This window comes from Eurosta solidaginis, chromosome X (assembly GCF_040869045.1).
Source record: "Eurosta solidaginis isolate ZX-2024a chromosome X, ASM4086904v1, whole genome shotgun sequence".
Classification (NCBI taxonomy): Eukaryota; Metazoa; Arthropoda; class Insecta; order Diptera; family Tephritidae; genus Eurosta; species Eurosta solidaginis.
Genome location: NC_090324.1, coordinates 147,947,386 through 147,968,168, shown reverse-complemented (window position 1 = coordinate 147,968,168; position 20,783 = coordinate 147,947,386). Strand labels below are relative to the sequence as shown.

The 20,783-nt window shown below is 36.7% G+C and overlaps 1 protein-coding gene across 1 annotated transcript in view; it reads left to right on the top strand.

The window, feature by feature from the left end:
• Window positions 1-20,783, top strand: part of LOC137235183 (uncharacterized) — a 1,124,977-nt gene that overhangs the window by 91,107 nt on the left and 1,013,087 nt on the right. Inside the window, exon 2 of the mRNA XM_067758315.1 lies at window positions 4,314-4,417. Coding sequence (XP_067614416.1) covers window positions 4,370-4,417 — 48 coding nt within the window. The 5' untranslated portion in view covers window positions 4,314-4,369. The remainder of the gene's footprint in view (window positions 1-4,313; window positions 4,418-20,783) is intronic.

Below are 20,783 nucleotides of genomic sequence, written 5' to 3'. Positions count from 1 at the left end.
GTTAAAGTGTAAGCAGTCTCTGGAGAGAATCGGGACAGGGAGAAGCATACATCTATATTAGGTCCCAGGGAATATGGGAAAAGATGGGAATGAAAAAGCGGACGAACTAGCTAAAAAGGGCGCATCCCTTGAAGCTTTCTCCGTAGATGTCCCAATTAGATTGGGCGAGATTAAGCGAAGGCGAGAGGTGCACAGGATCGACCAAGCGGGAAAGGCGTTGGTTCAAGCGCGGGGCTGTAAAGTGTGGAAGATTATGTGTAGGTCTTAAAACCTTAGACTAACGCAGTTGCTCCTATCATTAAAAAGAGAGGACTGTAGACTCATGACGGGTATTCTGACTGGACACTGCCTTTTGGCGTCACATGCCTTTAAATTAGGCTTGGTCAGCGATAGCAGATGTAGGAAGTGCGGGTTGGAGGAGAAAACGATCGAGCACGTTCTGTGTTCGTGCCCTGCACTTGCCAGGCTAAGACTCCAGCTATTAGGAGTGATACAGCTGTATCTAGAAGCAGCAAGTGGCTTAAGTCCTAGGAAGCTTCTAGTATTTGCCAAGAGGACGGAGTTATTTTATAACATAGAGGAGCAATACAGCTGTCAGATCTAGAAGCAGCAAGTGGCTTAAGTCCTAGGAAGCTTCTAGTATTTGCCAAGAGGACGGGGTTATTTTTTAACATAGGTCCTGGTTTTTGATACGGTTTTTCAGTTTGGTCGTTAAAACAAACTTCTGGTAACACTACGGACTCAATCAGTCTATGTGAGGTCCTCATGGACCGGCCAGTTCAACCTATCTAGACTTTGTATTAATTTTTGTCTAAAGTGGGAGTGGTCGCCAACCGATTTGGTTAATTTAACAATATCAGGGAAAACCTCCTTGAAAAACCAACCTTACATTTAAGACTTGCGAAACTTAAAATGTTGTTCCTCTAAAAGTTTTACCAGGTTTCTATTTTTCTTCACAAAGTCCACCCACCCATCAAGTTTTATCAACAGCATTTTTTATTTGTTTATTTATTTAATTATATTTATTCAAGTCTATGAAATACAGGTTTCTTACAGACTAAAAGCTATGCGTATCAAAAAAACGTAAAAACTTAACAATATATTACAAAACTGTATTCAATATGTTAATAAGTTCATACTTAGATATTGAGAAGGCAAACGAGACAGAGTTAGAGATCCTGTTAAGTTCATTGATAGCTCCAGCGATGGGAGCATTTCGAGCGTAATCAGTTCTAAGAATTTGCTCATAGAAGGGAACAACAATACGCAGAGACCTCCGCGGGATGTTAAAATTAATCCGAGGGAGAAGAGATGCACAATCTATGTCTCCACTGATAATATTGAAAAGGAAAGATAATGAAAGAACAACTCGCCTTGTCTCCAGCGTTTTCAAATTTATTAGAAGTAACCGCGAATTATAAGTAGGCATCGGCTCAGAGAAGTTTAATAAGCGTAGCGCGCACCTCAGAAATTTTTTTTGGACCCTTTCAATTCTATTTGTTGTGGAAATATGGTATATTCTCCATATTATAGCACCATATTCCAAGTGTGACCGAACAAAGGCTGTAAAAAGTAATTTAAGAGTATAAGGATCCGAAAATTTCGCACAATTACACCTAATAAAGCCCAAAAGTGAGTAGGCTTTAGGGATAATAAAGCTTATGTGGCTATTAAAAGAAAAGTTTGAGGTAAAAATGATACCAAGATCCTTAGTTTCTTCTAAAGAATCTAAAAAGAGTCATCAATCATATACGTTGAAGGGAAAACATTTTGTATCTTCACGTAAGTTATTTTCAAACACTTTTTTATGTTTAAGGAGAGGTGAGAGTTTAAACACCAGACCTGCAGTTTATCAATATCTGCCTGAACCTTATTAATGTCGTTACGATTTTGAATTTTAGAATATATTTTTATATCGTCAGCATATAATAGGTATTTAGCAAAAGAGAAGCAACTGCTTATGTCATTTACGAATAACACAAAGAGCAGTGGGCCTAAAATGCTTTCTTGAGGAACGCCTGAACACGCTATAAAAGGTTGTGAGTTGGTGTTATCAACAGAGACCACACATTGCCTATTAGATAGATAAGATTTTATCCACTTTAAAAAAACAGAATTAAATCCCAGGTGTTCAAGCTTACTAATTAGCACCACGTGTCATACTTTATCGAAAGCCTAGGAAAAGTCAGTGTATATGCAATCAACCTGAAGACCAAGTTGGAAAGACTGGAAGCAGTATTCAGTAAATTCAGTCAAATTACATGTTTCGGAATTCTGAAAGCGATTTTTTTTAAGTGGGTGTAGTCACCATCCGATTCCGTTTCTTTTCACAATGCATTTATATAATAAAAAGGTTAATCTTCGTGCCACATTTCAAAATAAGTATTTGATAATGAGTTATCAGTTTTTGCCTATTTTCCGAAATTTGGATTTCGATTTTTTTTTAAGTGGGCGTCGCCAACCAATTCCGTTTCTTTTCTCATACATGCCAAATTTTAATATAATGTCCTCAGCGGCTTTTTACTTACGACTTCAAACTTTTAAATTCTCGTCTGCTAAATACAAAAGTGGTTTTCAACCAAGATAACAATTTGCAGCACGCATCTACTTTTGGTAATGAATTAACACATTTTTCTCACTTTTCGACATCGATTTCCTTTAAAAGTGTGCGTAGAAGCCAACAAATTTTGTTAATTTTCATAGAGTAAATAAATAAATTTCAACATGATATCTTCATCGGTTAGGATTTATGACTTAGAGGACCTTCAATTTTATTTCTTCTTAATGTAGGCAGGCACGTCGTCGTTCATGTGACTATGTGGTGAGCGGTTAAGGGGGCTGCATCTACGCCGTTTCGCCTCATAGGAAAGGCGGGATGTCGGTGACTAAGAAACGAAACCCCCTTATCCTAGATTTGCAGCAAGTTATTTTCGACCGTATCAAAAGTTCCCGATACCGGCCCACCAGGAGAAGTAATGATGGCCATACCACAGCAAGACGAGCTGCTGGGGCAGACTTTGTTTTTATTCCTACATCTAACACTAGACGAGGACGAGGATTTCGAGGGGTCGGTTAAGGAGCTTTTTGCCAACGCTCATAGAAAACTTAAGATACGAAGGGAACGAGATAGAGAGTTTAGAAAAACCCTCTCACAGTACCAGGCAGAACTATGCAACGCTTGGGTGCTCCGTTCGGCCAAAACACTGTTGTGGTTAAGCCAATCTTTTATCAGAGCTCCGGTCTGGTGGACGAGCTTAGATACTAAATCAAACCTACGTGTATTCCAAAAGGTACAAAAAGTACTATAGTCTGCGTTGGACACTAGTTTTAATGTTTTGCCAATAAATCTAATGTCCAAGTAATGCGCGGCCTTTCCTGCTCTGTGGCTGCGAGAGCTATCTGGCTGGAAAGATAATTTGACTGGGCATGCACCATCCCTAAGAATCTGAATTCAACTTCTTTGGACTATTGCGCTCCAACTGCCTTTTTTGACGTGAAGTACGATGTTTTCTTTCCGGATAGGGATAATTCGTTGAAGGAGCCGGCCGGCCTGGGCGTTGGGCTTCATATACATACTGACGGCTCCAAACTGGATAATAAGGTGAGAAGCGGTATTGTGCACTTCAACTGGAATGCAATCTATGATTTAGCCTACCCGATCATTGCAGCGTCTTTCAGGCGGAGGTCGCTGCAATTAAAGGAGGCGTTGATCACCTGAGAAAGGACGTCAACTTCTGAGAGGCAGACTGCACTAAAGACGTTTGGTTCGGCCACCTGTGGGTCCAGGACAGTAGAGAAGTGCAGCAAATCTCTTAACGATATTTCTCAGCAAATTTCCCATATAATTCTGCATAAACAAATTCTATTGAAGATTTTAAGAGATACATTTTTAATCCCATTTTGCGTTTGGTGTTCGATATGTTTTTGAAATACCTTCTCTGTTTGGAAGTGAAAAAATGTGTGTAAACTGAGCAGAATTTGTGTAATGATGAATATATAAAACAAAGCAAATTTTGCGGCAACCTCGATAAAGCCGAGCAAAGCTTGGTCGGCAAGTTTCTATCAAAACGCTAGCTATCCATAAAATGCACTAACAAACTGTCATGTGTCCAGCTAGACTTTTTCGGGGCCGACCAAATTAGACTTTGTCTAGTAAGGTAACCCTGGTAAAATTGGTTAGCATTTTCTGGTTGGGTAAAAATATAATTATGTATATTGTAATTCCCTTGACTTTTATATCTTTCTTTTGTATTTCAACAATGTTTATACCGAAATAATTTAACTACGTAATCACACACCATGTGATATGTAAGGAATTCACTGCATTTGAGTTGTAAAGATTGGTATAAATATAAATCGAACATTTTGAATGAAATTCTCCGCTGTTATGGTTTCCCTGCGATTAAAAAACAGGCCGGTAAGTATGTTTATGTTTTCCGCGAAAAAACTCTATTTACTTAACCTTACATAAATTGTTTATTGTAAACTTATATTAAGACAAGGCTTTATCGGATGTACCATGGTCAACATTTTGCGATGATATTTGCCAGTTCTAATTTTTATGGTCTATAAGGATATTGTGTGAATCTTGTTGAAAAATTCTGTATAGTCTTCTTTGTTTTGGAATATTTTATTTTTCTCCGAAAGTAAGCGTCCAAGTGGGGAACGTTTTAATAAACTTAACTTTTATTGAACATAGTTAATTTTTAGTAAATTATTGCTTTTTTAAGTTTGCTAAGCTAATTTAATTAACAAAATGTACTGGAATCTGCAAATTTTATTAAATTAAATCTATATAAGAAAAAAAAAAACGTATCAAAGCCCGCATAGAAATGCTAGCATATCTGGCAGACGTTGTAGCTGCACAACTTTTTATAAGTTTTTATCTCTAAATCTCTTTCCCTCTCTTTCCCTTTTTATTTATCCTATAACTCACTACTTGTTCTTCGTCTCTTTCTACCTCTACGCCTTTTCAATCCCTTCTTTTCTCTCTTGCTACCTCTTCTTCTCCCTCCATCGCTCCCTCTATCTATGTTGTAGCGATAAGGATACTCCCCGAAGGATGCAGATCCGCTACGTTCTGGTAACAAGCACTATTAAGGCACCAGTCCGACCATCTCGGGAACGCTCCATAAGGGTTGTATATGTTATTGAAAGCTGTTTCAAACAAAAACAAAATTTTATGAGAATCGGTCGAGCTGTTTCGAAGGAGTTCAACCCCTAACACTGTGACAGTTTTTTAAGTCACTATTTTTCTTGATACGTTGCAAACATGTTTCCGTTAGTTGAATGATAAAGTATTTGTTCTCTGTACGATGAGTTTAGCCTACTGTCAAATGGAATAACTACTTAAACTTTGAGGAAAAGGACTTCATAAATTATTTTTTACACTTCACTATAATATCAAGAGGGAACAATATTATTCATGACCAACACTTTAAAAGCTGAAAGGCGAAAAAACATGTTCAGCAAATAGCAGAAAAATTTTACTTAAAGTGGATTAAAATACTCCACGGAGTGTTCAGAAAATTATCACTCAACGATTGTGTATGCTAAAAGCACCCTTTATGGATTCCTACAAGTGGAGAATGCTTGAAAAAAAATGCACAATATAGTAAACAGCTAAGATCACCTGTTAAATCACTGTTCGATGACTTCAATCCTTTTCGTTTCTTCAACTCTCCGGCAATGTATGGTATCTAACTCCCCTGCCACTTATTTTGATAGGGGATGAGAACATGAGGGAACACGAAAGACTCTTCACTAGTATTCCCAATGGTCACTAGTCAGATATGTATTTCCACGGTCATTTTCGTTTAACTTTGTTTCTTTGCCACACACAAAAACAAAAACTTGACTTGCTTTTGCCAGTTATGTGAGGCATTGTTTATCTTTTAGCTGCTGGTCATGCGTCGCAAAGTGACCCGCGCTTGTGGTTTTTACGCTCATTGTCACATTTGACAAATGCGCTAGTATGTTCACCAGCTTACGGCTAATACTTCCGATTGAAAAACTCTGGCAGCTGTAGGACCTGGTTCTTTGCGAATCAGCACAGTATACCGCAGACCCTACTACTTCCACTACTTTGGAGCCATCTGTGTATACATGTATCGCCTCGTACACCACGCTACGTTCTTTGTTACCAGGTCTAAAGGTGAAATGTGCAGAATGGCATACAGTGCAGCCGTAGGGGTTGTTTTCAGGGCTCCAGAAATGTTAAGCATTGATAGCCTGCATACACATTCTAATTTTTTGAGGAAAGTTCTTTTTGTGTGGCTGTCCCCCAAACAAGGACTCCATATTATGAGACAGGGCTCACAATCGCTGTAAATACCCAATGAGATAAAGAGGGCGATAAAGCTCACGAACACCCCAGCATTCTTTTACATGCATAAAGTGCCGTCGAGGCCTACTTCACTCTTTTCTCCACGTTTCGCCTCCACCATAATCTTACTGTCTAGGATAATTCGTAGATATTTTGTGCAAGGTTTCTCCCGTAGGGTCACCCCTCCTAACGTAGGCCGCGTATGTCCCGAAGCGGCCGATCCATCAAAGAGCTAATCGTTGGAATGCACTTTCCACTTATGAAAATTGCAACATTGCCATCGGGTTATGGCTAGAAAAATTTTGATGAAGTTAAGACCATCCATGATCGCCCATTTAGAAATATAGTTTAAATCCCCTACAATGTCTAAGAAGCCTACTCCTTATATTTCAGAGCTTTATCTATGTTTATTGCTACCCCATTTGGGATACATATGACCTATATTCCACGCATTTGGCAGGAAAGCCACACGATCAGCTCTCCATTGTTCAGTCTTATTTACCCATCGAAAATTTGTAGCCATTCCCCGACTGCTCTGCTTGAAATTTGTAGCATGGCCGGGAATATACCATCTGGGCCCAGCAATTTTAATTTAGAGAACGTGTTCAGCGCCCTTTCGATCTTGGTATTGGTCACCAAGCCCGGGACTTCCTGTTCCGCGACCGAAGTGTGGGTGCTTTCTGCTGGCTCTTCTGAATCATCTCCTGATGGGAAATTTGTATCGAAAGGCACCTCAAGGGACTCCTCACTATAACGAGTCCATTCTCCACTCTCTTTCTTTTTTAGTCCCTGGACCATGTTTCCCCTTGCTAAAACTTTGTATAACCGTGCTGTTTCGCCGAAGAACTCTATGTCCGCACCAAAATGTTTCTATGCTACTCTCTTCACCCTGGAATTTTATGCTTGTAGATCCACAATAAATCCCTATACTCGTTCGCTTTCCGTGGCCTTTGCCAGCTTAAACATTTCTTTTACCCATCTTCTAAGAAGACTCAGTTCATTGCTCTACCGTTTTGGCTTAGCTTTTCCTCTGAATCTTCTTAGAGAGCAAGCTCTGTTATACGCAGTCATAAGCGTCTTTTTTGGGAAATCAATGGATTCCTAAAGTTCCTCCGTATTGACAATCATTTTGTTTCTACATGTTTCTGGAATTTCGTCAAATTCGTTGACCTAGGGTTTCTAAACGTTCCTCCCTTCTCTATCCTCTTTAAGGGATGCTGAAGCATGGTCGGAGAAAGATGGACTAGCAAGAATCATCCAATCATAACTTGATATATTACGTTCAGAGCTCAATGTAATATTAAGAATATTGCTGGATGTTGTACCTACATATGTAGGGACTATCCCTGTTGGCTATCTGCAAATCGGTTTACAGGATTTAAGAAAATAGAGATTAGCCTCTCTTATTCGTATCTCCTCCCCCACACACATCTTGTGCGCATTTGTATCCGCGCCTATGGCCAAACGACCTTTGCGCCCTTCGTCCTGTACTAGCCTCTTGCACCACACCTGTGCAAGCAGTATGGGCGGCCATGTAACAGGATGCCAGGATAGATGCCTGCGTATTCTTCTGCTTAGCGGACACCACTGCGAGGTCCTCAGTAGTGTAATTAAGCAGCATATATGAATGCAGCCTTTCTTCTGTTAGCGCGTAGTAAACGCCAAATCTGCGCGTGCTGAGCCCAGAAACCTTTCCTCCTGATCAGCGTCATGCTAAACGATCCCTCCTCAAGGGTTGAGAAGAGTTCGCTCGCCGCCATTTTATAGCGAGTGAGGTTTATCTGTAAGACTCGCAGCGCTATTGGGCTGTTTGTCCCCCTCCAACACCTTCGTCGTGACGTCTTCGTCCTTTCATATCCTTTGGGTCTAAGGCTTTGGAGGCCCCCTTCAGCCTTTCCCAATCCTCTGATAAAACCTTCGTTGTGGCGTCCGCGTCTTCCACCTGCCCATTTGCTCTAAGGCTTTTTCAACTTCGCCACTTTTAGCGTGTTAGGATTGTTACCCACGAGGTTTCTTTTCCTGAGTCGCATATATATTTTGCTGCACTTTAGGACATTCTTCCAAGCTGCGTGTAAAATATATCCTCCGCCTGCCTGTTTATTTGGAAGTTGTAGAACTGACCCTCCTCCGAAGGCTGAGATACAGTGATTACTTTCCAATCCGGTGTCCGTATATTCGGATTCTGACTTTGCACAGGTCGCAACGTACCCTCCGTCTCCATCATGCACGGTATTCACACTTTAACTTTTGGTATCGTGGGGAGTTGCGATTTATCTAACACTTCAAACCGCTCCTTCGTGCCTTGCCTTTGGATGTTCGGAGCCACTTCCTCCAGCCAACGAAAGCTCGCGATTTTTTCGCACGCTATCATCTTCCCATCTTTATTCCACCCCCTCGAACCAGAGGTTGGAAGGGGCTTAATTAGTTGTTCCCGCATCATCTTGAGCGTTAAGGTAATACGGGTATGCCCTCTTTTTACAGAACTCCACCTCTCAGTAGTCATCTGTCCGAAAAGATTGCTACGACAAACCTATCTCTATCGCTATCTCTCTTTGGCTTATCTCTTACTTCCCTGGTTGGCACATCGCCACTTTTAGCGTCCTCTATGTGACTTGCAGCTTTCGAGATTGTTGCTTTCGAGGTAGTTGCTGCGAACGTTGCCTCTGCTTTCTACCATTCGACGTTTCTTCCTCCTTGTTGTAGGAAAAATTTAAAGGAGCTCGACGTGAACTGGAGGAGTAACTCGGCCTAAAATCTCTTCGGAGGTTATCGTGCATCACTGTTTTTTTTTTTTGTTTTTATTTTATTTCAATTAGTGGTATACTGGTGCAAAGGTATTCACTCACGTCACCCTTTATTCGAGATATGTGCCAAAAAAATTAGGATTACCTAACGAAAGAAGATAATCAATTATCATTCCTGAGTCCGTAACTGTTTTAATAAACTACTACTACAGTAGTGCAAATCGAAAGACAGATAAAAATCCAGTATCGCTGTTTTTACAGTTAACTCTTACACACTAAAAAAAAAAAACAAAAAAGTATCACTGTCATTTTTATACACGATGTACAAAAATGAAACTATAAACTGTATCATTTTCGTGGTATCAATGCAACGATAAATATTATAAAAAGTATAACTAAAAGCATCAATTTTGTATCTTGGCTATTGATTTGCCCATGGAATACATTGAATACTAAATTGATCATAAAACGCATTACATTTGTATGTAGTCTATTAACTTGATAAATACAAGTATCAAACTAATATTCATCCATTCAAATGCATAAGCAAAGTTATCAAATTGATACTGTGAACGCATCATTATTGTTCGAAAATTCGAACAGCGAGACTCGTGCGTAATGCGGCAGTTACTCACGAACATACGTACCAAAAACGTGTCAGCTGACACGACCTATCTTATGAGTGTACAATGTAAACGAAAACTTACCGACGTGCAACGCCCGGAACGTAGAAATCAAAACAATTTCGATTTTTTCCGTAAGAACGTGTCAGCTGATCGCTCTCTCACTAGACAGAGTTGCCTAGTAAACTTTTGTGCGCTTATTTTTGACCGTTTGCAATTTTATGCGAAAAACACCTAATTAAAGTTTGAAAAATTGTGAAAATAATTCGAAATAATTATGTAAAAGTGCTGATTATAAATATGTAATCTATTTATACTTATTTAATATGTATTCCGGCCTTTTACAATCAGACCAATTCTAAATATTCTCGCGGAATTTTGTTCTCGCGGATTTTTTTATTCCCGCGGAAAAATTCCTCCAATTCTGTTCTCCTAGGGATAACAATAATTGGGGAATAGGAATTTCGAATTTTCGAAGTCAGCTGTTTTGTCAATTGAAATTTCGTTGCACATTTCTTCTTTTGTTTAAAAAATTGAAAAGTTTAATTATTGTTGCAAATTTGTTGGAAATTAAGAAATAAAATATAAACAATGCACAGTATTTATAGCATTTCATGTGATATTCACTGAAATGAGTAATGAATTGGTGCCACAGCAACATCAACAGCGGAAAATAAGAAGAAGACGGCCGCATAACACAAATCTGCCGGAGTTGCCTGCTTTCATTCAGCAAAGCAATTTTCTGGCGGCCAAGTTGAGTTGAATTCGTCCTTCATCATATGCCAAAATCTATTTAAGCCATATTAAAAAATCCTTGCGCAATTTCTGGATGGCTGCATCAAATTTGTATACCAAGAGCTCTACCGTTGCTTATGATATACTTTTCGGCTTAAAATAAAGAATATTGTGGTTGTAGTTGTTGTTGTATTAACAGTGAGAATATTGTGGTAGAATATAAATACATCTTTTAGCACAAATTTGTACAAATAAGTGTTCTTTCTTAAAATAACCAATTTCCTTTAACTATTTTGATGCATTCCCTTTAATTTAACAAGTGAAAAAACTCCTATGAAATGGCAGAGAAATCTCCCTCTCCCTCACATTCATAATACCTACTTTTCTCCCATAACCGGTTTCCGCTTTTTCGAACATTGTTCAGAATAGGAGGAAAGGGAGAAGTGAAAAAACTCACAAGGAATTTGTATTTAGAATACGAGGAATGGGAGAAGGGAGAAAACTCGCACGGAATTTTCGTTTAGAATTGGGCTGAATATCAAAAATTAAATTGGAGTTGATGTTTCCATAAGAATGCATGCAAACTGGCCAATGGCAACAGTGCTTTGTTGTAAACAATACACACACAAATATGTTATGTACATGTACACAGACGCACACATTGATTCCTACGGGCTTGAGAGTTCGGTCAAACGTGCTTCGTACGACAAACGTCACACGTCGGTGGGTAACTGCCGCATAAGACGAAAGCTTTTCGTGTATAATTATTTGTCGTTTGTTCGCGCGAATAGTTGTTAATATTATTAAATATTTGATCACTTTAATAAAACGATTACAACTTGAGTTTATTTTTACAAGTAAATTGTGATATTGGTAAGTATGTGCATATGATTTTAAAAAAACAAAAGAATGCTTTAATACATGTATATATGTATGTTTGTTCGCTGCAACAATTACATCGAATTATATGTACCTACATATGTATGTACATAAGCGTCGTATGCATGTTAAAGAAAGTTGCGTTTACTTTTTTGGTAATTATGTGTGCATAATTCTACAAATATTTTCCCATTTTATGCATTTATTTTAGAGCTAAACTTAAATTATTGAATACCAAATACAGCGGTTTGTATCAACGTTAAAAAAATGGGTGACATTTTTGTAGGAGCTACAATGGAAATTGTAGAAGTCGCAGAGCAACTGGAGGCATCAAATTATGATGCTCTTCTTAATTTCATTCAAGAAAACAACCTGGATATGATTTGCTATACTAATTTAATTGGTAAGCTTGCAATTGTTTTGGTATCATTTTAGAAGACGGCGCACCCCTCAATTTTTATTCGAAATTGTCGAGAGGGGTATCAAAAAACGCATTTTGACCCCCTTATCAAGAATCCGGAAGTGTGGTAGTTGTATTTTGCTACCGCCTATGGGTTATTTTTTTTAATCGCTGCCGAAAGCCGACAATGCGGAAAGGTGTTCCGCGCAGAAATGCTATGAATCCGACCCCCGGTTTCGGATTGACCCAATCGCGTCTTTTGATACCCATATCGACCATTTTCCATAAAAATTAATGGGTGCACGCACCGTGCTCTTACCTTCGCTTTATATCCAAATTTTTTCTCTTTTTAAGAACCTAAATTACAACAGGGTAATATATCAACCGCAGAGAATTTTCATATATTCAATGTCCACCTGTGCACAATAATAGCAGAAAAAAATTATTTTCTTCATTTACTTATTCTCGCCAATTTGAGTTGTGTAACAAAAACTATTTCACGAAGACTAATTTATAATTGTGGCAATAATGTTGAAAATTGAATTGAATTCTTTGTGCGCAGCAGGGTCATGAATTTTTTTATCGCAGAAAACAGACGACTTGTACTCCATTTTCGGCGCTAAATGGAAGAAATGTTACGAGTGTGCCTATATTTCCTACATATTCTAGACACAGAGAATACCCTAACAATTTTCCTTATTTAATTTATTAATTTTTTTTTCTGATAAAATACGTTAACCATTTTTACTGCTTTTGCACACACAGATGTCAAACAAATACTGTTTATTAGAATAATGATTTCTAAAATGCTAAAGTTTTATTTTATTATAAGCACGTCAAGTTGAATTAGGCTCAGCATGCACCCCTGCTGTTATTTGAAGGTTCCAGGTTACCAGTATTAATTATGTTTGGTAACATTTTTATTTAATAATTTAATTTTGAATTGTTTACGTAGGAAGCAAACGAAATACTGCAGTCATCCGAAATTGGTAAAGAAATAATTAAACAATATACAATCAAAAAATTTGTGACAGAGGAGAATAGACGCAAAATTGTGCAAATTATTTCTGAACATTTTTATGTGCCTGCTACAGCAAGTTATTCTACATTAAAGCTATCAGAACTTGCTGATGAAATTGTTAAAATGTTTCCAACAGCGTGTAAAGATGTTTATTATATGGGAGGAAAAAATCATCGAAAAAGAAAAATTGTGTCAGAATCGAAAAGTATTCATAGTCATGAAGCGCAAGAATAAATTCTCATTAATGCGGACATATTGGACTATGTAAATAAACTTAAATTCTATACCGGTTCAGAAGAAGGATTCTCTTGAATTGTGGAAAGCCACATATATATATCGCATTCAATTTATAAAGCGTACGGCGTTATTAGAGTCTGCCATTGTAGAGTTTCCCTTATACAAACAAGCCATGGGAAACAAATTTTTAAGCTAGTTTTTATATTAATAACACTAGTTTACATATCGACTAAGTAATTTATATATCATACAGTTTGTTTCAAAAAGTCCTAGATTGGCATAAATACAATACAGTTGTGACGTGAGATAGGTCACATATGAAAACAATAACTTGGAGATACGGCGTATTCGAGACGACGTAAGAGATGTGGTAATATTCCACTCAGCAGTCGATGTATTCCCTTCATTTTCATTCATTTCAATTGCGCCCCATTAACGTATTCGAGACGACGTAAGAGATGTGGTAATATTCCACTCAGCAGTCGATGTATTCCCTTCATTTTCATTAATTTCAATTGCGCCCCATTAACGTTCACACAAAAGCCTTATAGAGATAAGAAGCCACGATTTCTCGTTGGATTTTATTGCAGTTTCGCTGTAGGTGTTAGGCGTATATATTTGAAAATACTTAGGCTTATTCCCTTATTACGGTTTACAACTCAACTTAGTTGGGTTGTAATTAAAACAACGCGGCCACCGTGGTGTGATGGTAGCGTGCTCCGCCTACCACACCGTATGCTCTGGGTTCGCACCCCGGGTAAAGCAACATCAAAATTTTAGAAATAAGGTTTTTAAATTAGAAGAAAATTTTTCTAAGCGGGGTCGCCCCTCGGCAGTGTTTGGCAAGCGCTCCGGGTGTATTTCTGCCATGAAAAGCTCTCAGTGAAAACTCATCTGCCTTGCAGATGCCGTTCGGAGTCGGCATAAAACATGTAGGTCCCGTCCGGCCAATTTGTAGGGAAAATGAAGAGGAGCACGACGCAAATTGGAAGGGAAGCTCGGCCTTAGATCTCTTCGGAGGTTATCGCGCCTTACATTTATTTTTTATTTTTTTAATTAAAACAACTCAACTTTAAGACAACTCAACTCCTAATAACAAATTGCAAAGTTTCAACTGATAGAGAGTTGAGTTGTTAACGGTAATAGGGGCATTAAAAAACTTAACTTTATGGCGGTAACTTTTTAATGTAAACTAGTGTAAACATTTTTTAAGTACTTTTGTTCTATCTATATTTATATAATTAAATATCAGTAGCTTTAATATTAACTAAATTTTAGATCAAAGCAGAATTTAAAGAGCTTTACCCTGAAAAGCAATGCATGATTGCATCCAAATGTTCTGAAACTTTACCAAAGCTTACAGTACACTACGAGAAGTACGTAAAAGATAAGTACTATCGAATAATGTTTACTTCGGCAAAAAGTGTGATCGATACAAGTAAGTCGTATATATTTTAAACATTTATTTAAATAAATGACTGACTTATTATTTTTTTTAGATTCGAAAGACTGCATTTATTTCATCCTTCTGCACACCATTTTAAAACCAACGCACAGATATGTAATTGAGGGGATGTGTGGAATAACGGTATAACTCAAAAGTCAACCTTTTGAGAAAAGTGGAAAAAACTTAAAAATACAGGTAAAAATAAATTTATAATAATCCTACTTGGTAAGATTTTAGATAGTATGATTCTTTGATAAGAAAAAGTAATAAATTTTATATATACATAATTTTATTAGAAAATGGATAATTCTGTTTTTTTGTGTTATACCGTTATTCCATAGATCGAATATCAAATATTTTGATTGAGGTACTTTATTAAACAAAATAGTAGATACATTAATAACCATTGTTATATACATTATATTCTATTATATAGAAATGCTTATAACTATTTGTTATTTCTTTTTTAATATATTGTTAAATTTTTGAGCTGAAGGCCCACTGCAAAGATACAGGACATCACCCTGATTTTGAGAACGTAAATATATTGGAGAAGGAAAAACATTACCAAAAAAGCTATACCCTAGAAATGCTACATATATTGAACAGTCCTAGTGAAAAACGAATTAATTTTAAAATGGACACTGCCCACTGTGCGAGTGCTTATCGTAATTTGATTTTGAAACAACAACAACATACACCGCGCTCACTTAAATAAGAATATCCATCACTTAAATAAGAAGCATCCAGCATACTTCAAGACAACAACTAAGCAAAAGAGGGTTGATATACATACTAAGTTATGTCTTATTGTTACATGTATTTTATTATTGTAAAATTTTTGTTTATACTTACTTTTCTTGAAAATTTATTTACATTTGCGGTATTTTGTACATTTGTTTATTTTTCATGCTTTCGCTTTTTTGTACCTTCAGCACAGTTTTTTGTCTATTGCTAATTTAGTCGATCGAACATATTTATATGAGTAAGTCGCTTATTATATGTATATACGTAAATATTGTGATGCATGCGTTCTAATGGTTTGTCTTTTATACCCCCAGTCCCGAAGATGGCTTTAGAATAAAGCCGAAATATCGACAAAAATAAATTATACAACTATAATACAAAAAGTTGTGTTTTTATTATACTCAGTTGAGCAGAGCTCACAGAGTATATTAAGTTTGATTGGATAACGGTTGGTTGTACATATATAAAGGAATCGAGATAGATATAGACTTCCATATATCAAAATAATCAGGATCGAAAAAAAAAATTTGATTGAGCCATGTCCGTCCGTCCGTCCGTCCATTAACACGATAACTTGAGTAAATTTTCAGGTATCTTGATGAAATTTGGTATGTAGGTTCCTGAGCACTCATCTCGCTATTTAAAATGAACGATATCGGACTATAACCACGCCCACTTTTTCGATATCGAAAATTTCGAAAAACCGAAAAAGTGCGATTATTCATTACAAAAGACGGATAAAGCGACGAAACTTGGTAGATGAGTTGAACTTATGACGCAAAATAGAAAATTAGTAAAATTTTGGACAATGGGCGTGGCACCGCCCACTTTTAAAAGAAGGTAATTTAAAACTTTTGCAAGTTGTAATTTGGCAGTCGTTGAAGATATCATGATGAAATTTGGCAGGAACGTTACTCTTATTACTATATGTACGCTTAATGAAAATTAGCAAAATCGGAGAAGGACCACGCCCACTTTTAAAAAAAAATTTTTTTAAAGTAACACTTTAACAAAAAATTTAATATCTTTACAGTATATAAGTAAATTATGTCAAGATTCAACTCCAGTAATGATATGGTGCAACAAAATACCAAAATAAAAGAAAATTTAAAAATGGGCGTGGCTTCGCCCTTTTTCATTTAATTTGTCTAGGATACTTTTAACGCCATAAGTCGAACAAAAATTAACCAATCCTTTTGAAATTTGGTAGGGGCATAGATTTTATGGCGTTAACTGTTTTCTGTGAAAATGGGCGAAATCGGTTGATGTCACGCCCAGTTTTTATTCACAGTTGTCTGTCTGTCCTTCCGCATGGCCGTTAACACGATAACTTGAGTAAAAATCGATATATCTTTACTAAACTCAGTTCTTGTACTTATCTAAACTCACTTTATCTTGGTATGAAAAACGAACGAAATCCGACTATGACCACGCACACTTTTTCGATATCGAAAATTACGAAAAATGAAAAAAATGCCATAATTCTATACCAAATACGAAAAAAGGGATGAAATATGGTAAGGCAATTGGATTGTTTTATTGACGCGAAATATAACTTTAGAAAAAACTTTATAAAATGGTTGTGACACTTACCATATTAAGTAGAAGAAAATGAAAAAGTTCTGCAGGGCGAAATAAAAACCCCTTAAAATCTTTGCAGGTATTACATATATAAATAAATTAGCGGTATCCAACAGATGATGTTCTGGGTCACCCTGGTCCACATTTTGGTCGATATCTGGAAAACGCCTTCACATATACAACTACCACCACTCCCTTTTAAAACTCTCATTAATACCTTTAATTTGATACCCATATCGTACAAACTCATTCTAGAGTCACCCCTGGTCCACCTTTATGGCGATATTTCGAAAAGGCGAACACCTATAGAACGAAGGCCCACTCCCTTTTAAAAATACTCATTAACACCTTTCATTTGATACCCATATCGTACAAACAAAGTCTAGAGTCACCCCTGGTCCAGAAAGGCACACTCCCTCTTAAAATACTCATTAACTCCTTTCGTTTGATACCCATATTGCACAAACGAATTCTAGAGTCACCCCTGGCCCACCTTCATGGCGATATCTCGAAACGGCGTCCACCTATGGAACTAAGGATTACTCCCTTTTAAAATACTCATTAACACCTTTCATTTGATACCCATATCGTACAAACGCATTCTAGAGTCACACCTGGTCCATCTTTATGGCGATATCTCGAAAAGGCATCCACCTATAGAACTAAGGCCCACTCCCTCTTAAAATACTCATTAACTCCTTTCGTTTGATACCCATATTGCACAAACTAATTCTAGCTTTATGGCGATATCTCGAAAAGGGGTCCACCTATAGAACTAAGCCCCACTCCCTTTTAAAATAATCATTAACACCTTTCATTTGATACCCATATCATACAAACAAATTCTAAAGTCAACCCCCTGGTCCACCTTTATGGCTATATCTCGAAAAGGCGAACACCTATAAAACTAAGGCCCACTCCCTTTTAAAAATATTCATTAACACCTTTCACTTGATACCCATATCGTACAAACAAAGTCTAGAGTCACCCCTGGTCCACCTTTATTGCGATACCTCGAAAATGCGTCCACCTATAGAACTAAGGCCCACTCCCTCTTAAAATACTCATTAACTCCTTTCGTTTGATACCCATATTGCACAAACGAATTCTAGCTTTATGGCGATATCTCGAAAAGGGGTCAACCTATAGAACTAAGCCCCACTCCCTCTTAAAATATTCACTGACACCTTTCGTTTGATGCCCATATTGTGCAAACAAATTCTAGAGTCACCCCTGGTCCACCTTTATGGCGATATATCGAAACGGCGTCCACCTATGGAACTAAGGATTACTCCCTTTTAAAATGCTCATTAACACCTTTCATTTGATACCCATATCGTACAAACGCATTCTAGAGTCACCCCTGGTCCATCTTTACGGCGATATCTCGAAAAGGCGTCCATCTATAGAACTTAGGTCCACGCCCTTTTAAAATACTCATTAATACCTTTCATTTGATACCCATATCGTACAAACGCATTCTAGAGTCAACCCTGATCCACCTTTATGGCTATATCCCTAAATGGCGTCCACCTATAGAACTATGGCCCACTCCCTCATAAAATACTCTTTAATGCCTTTCATTTGATAAACATGTCATACAAACACATTCCAGGGTTTCCCTCGGTTCATTTTCCTGCATGGTTGTTTTCCCTTATGTTGTCACCATAGCTCTCAACTGAGTATGTAATGTTCGGTTACACCCGAACTTAACCTTCCTTACTTGTTTAATTTGGCCTTAAGCTCAAAAATTTAACAATATATAATTTTATATAAAAGCTATTAATTCTTATCAAAATGTTATTTCTTTTTGTTATTTTTAGCAACCTTTTTTTTACTACTTTTATTTTTTCTATTTTTAACAATAGAGTTCTTTGTCTACTTAGTCGTTTTTGAAACCACTACAATGCTTTTATTTTTCAGTTCTTTCTGGTCTACGACATTGAATATATTTTCATACCATTTCGATGCTTCACTACTGCAAAATTTTATTAGAGAGTTATACCGTTTTTCCATAAATGAAGCTAGTATCTTTGTTTAAATATCACTATTATTTTCTAAGATTAATATGGTATGTGTATGTAATCGTGCTCGTTTTATTTAGTTGATTTATGGAAAAAAGTGTAACTCGAATTATACCATTATTCCACACATCCCCTCAATTAAAGAAGGCGATTTAAAATTGCATCGGAAAGCTACCATACAAAATTCTGTCAACAGTTGCATTTTACATATAATATCAATAAATGATTTGCAGAATCAAATAGAATTACGCAGAAATAAGTGTATAGAGTGTCAATACAGCCATTTTTAATTGTAGTTGGTTCTGATCTTATGAACTTGACTGATTTTTTTGTAAGTTTTGGCTACCACAAATTTAAGTTCAGCTCGTTTGAATTTCTTTAGATATTTGCTTTAAAATTGATCAAATATTTTCGTTGTAATATCCAGATGAGTCTAATTAGGTATGGAGTTTCCTTCAGTATTACTTTTATGAAATTTCAACTTCCTCTGACGTAAAGAAGCCATGTGTAACGAATTTATTAAAAAATTTGGACAATTGTATTTAAAAAAAATAATATTATTCAGACATTTTTTTACCAAAGATAAAATATTTTGCTTTAAATGCCAAAAATATTTTGCTATCCTAACAGGTTTATACTCCCATTTCAAATCATATCATGGTTTAAAGGAAGTAGATATTTATAAATGTACCTTCAATAATTGTAATCAAGAGTATACCAGCTTCACGAGATTTAAAGTACACATTAAATGACATACTAATTTGAAATCACTAGAGTTCGCCCAGTGGTTGAAATTCAACCACAGGAAAGGAAAGGACAGGTAAGGAAAAGATCGGAAAGGAAAGGAAAGGAAGGAAAATCAATGGAAGGGAAATGAAAATAAAAATAATATAATTTGTCATTTTAATATAATAATAGGAACTTTCGATGGGTAATATAATGAATAAGTAAGCTCAAATAGGGAAATTTTATATTGCTCTGGCAGGAAGGGTATGATTTAACCCATTACTGGCCAACGTTACATATATCTAACAGTAGCATAAGTATGGATAATCATACACCAATATCACTTTGAACGAGTGTAATTGGGTTTCTTCGTGTGGCAATACGAAAGTGTATGATTAAGCTTTACGATGAAGCGTGGTGCGAACAGTTTACTGAGAACCACTGAAGTGAGTAGAAGTTTTAAGCTTGTGTAATATCCCTGTGTGCCTTTTTTTGCAGTTATGAGAAAGCGAAAAATGTAAGTAATTGTTTTCAAATGTATTTTTTTTCATATTCTAAGAACAATTTTTGTATATAATTATTCTGTGCAGTGACAGAAATATTAAAAAATCAAAACAAAAAAACAAGTTTATTTTCTTTGAGATAAGACCTTGAAAAGTGAACGTTACATATATGTAACGTTGGTCACTACTATAGCAAGTGTACTTATTTCTTTATCTGCTTCGTTTGACTTTATTTAAGTGACGTTTTACGCACAGGAGAGATCATTGAGCTGATAGAGGGCCAAGGCGATGAAGAACGTGACATCGAGAAGGTATTTTTAGAACCACCGGATGAAGAAAATATTTCAGAAGAGGAATCCTCAAATGAAGATGAAGGAGGAACATTGAAAATTTTATTATCTATCCTGTTGTTCCTGTGATAAACTCACCTAAATTAACTCCACCAAAACTACCTGAGTCATATGTGCGGCAAACTCCACCGAAGCTGTCGCTTCGTTCGCCACCGGTAGTCACGGAACCTCCAACGAAACGGCAAAAAAGAATTCACCCAGTTCCAGTCGCTTCAAAGAAGCAAACAAGGTCACGAGCGATTATGAACAATGAGTTTAATTGGGTTGCACAAGAAGAACATGCCAGGCTACCGATTTTGTATATCCAGCGGCATATGATATTGCACCTTACAAATTTTTTGAAAATTTCTTCAATGATGAAGTAATAAATATGTTGTGTGATCAAACTAATAAATATGCTGTGTTCAAAGATCCAAACAAGGCCAGCTCAGCAATTACATC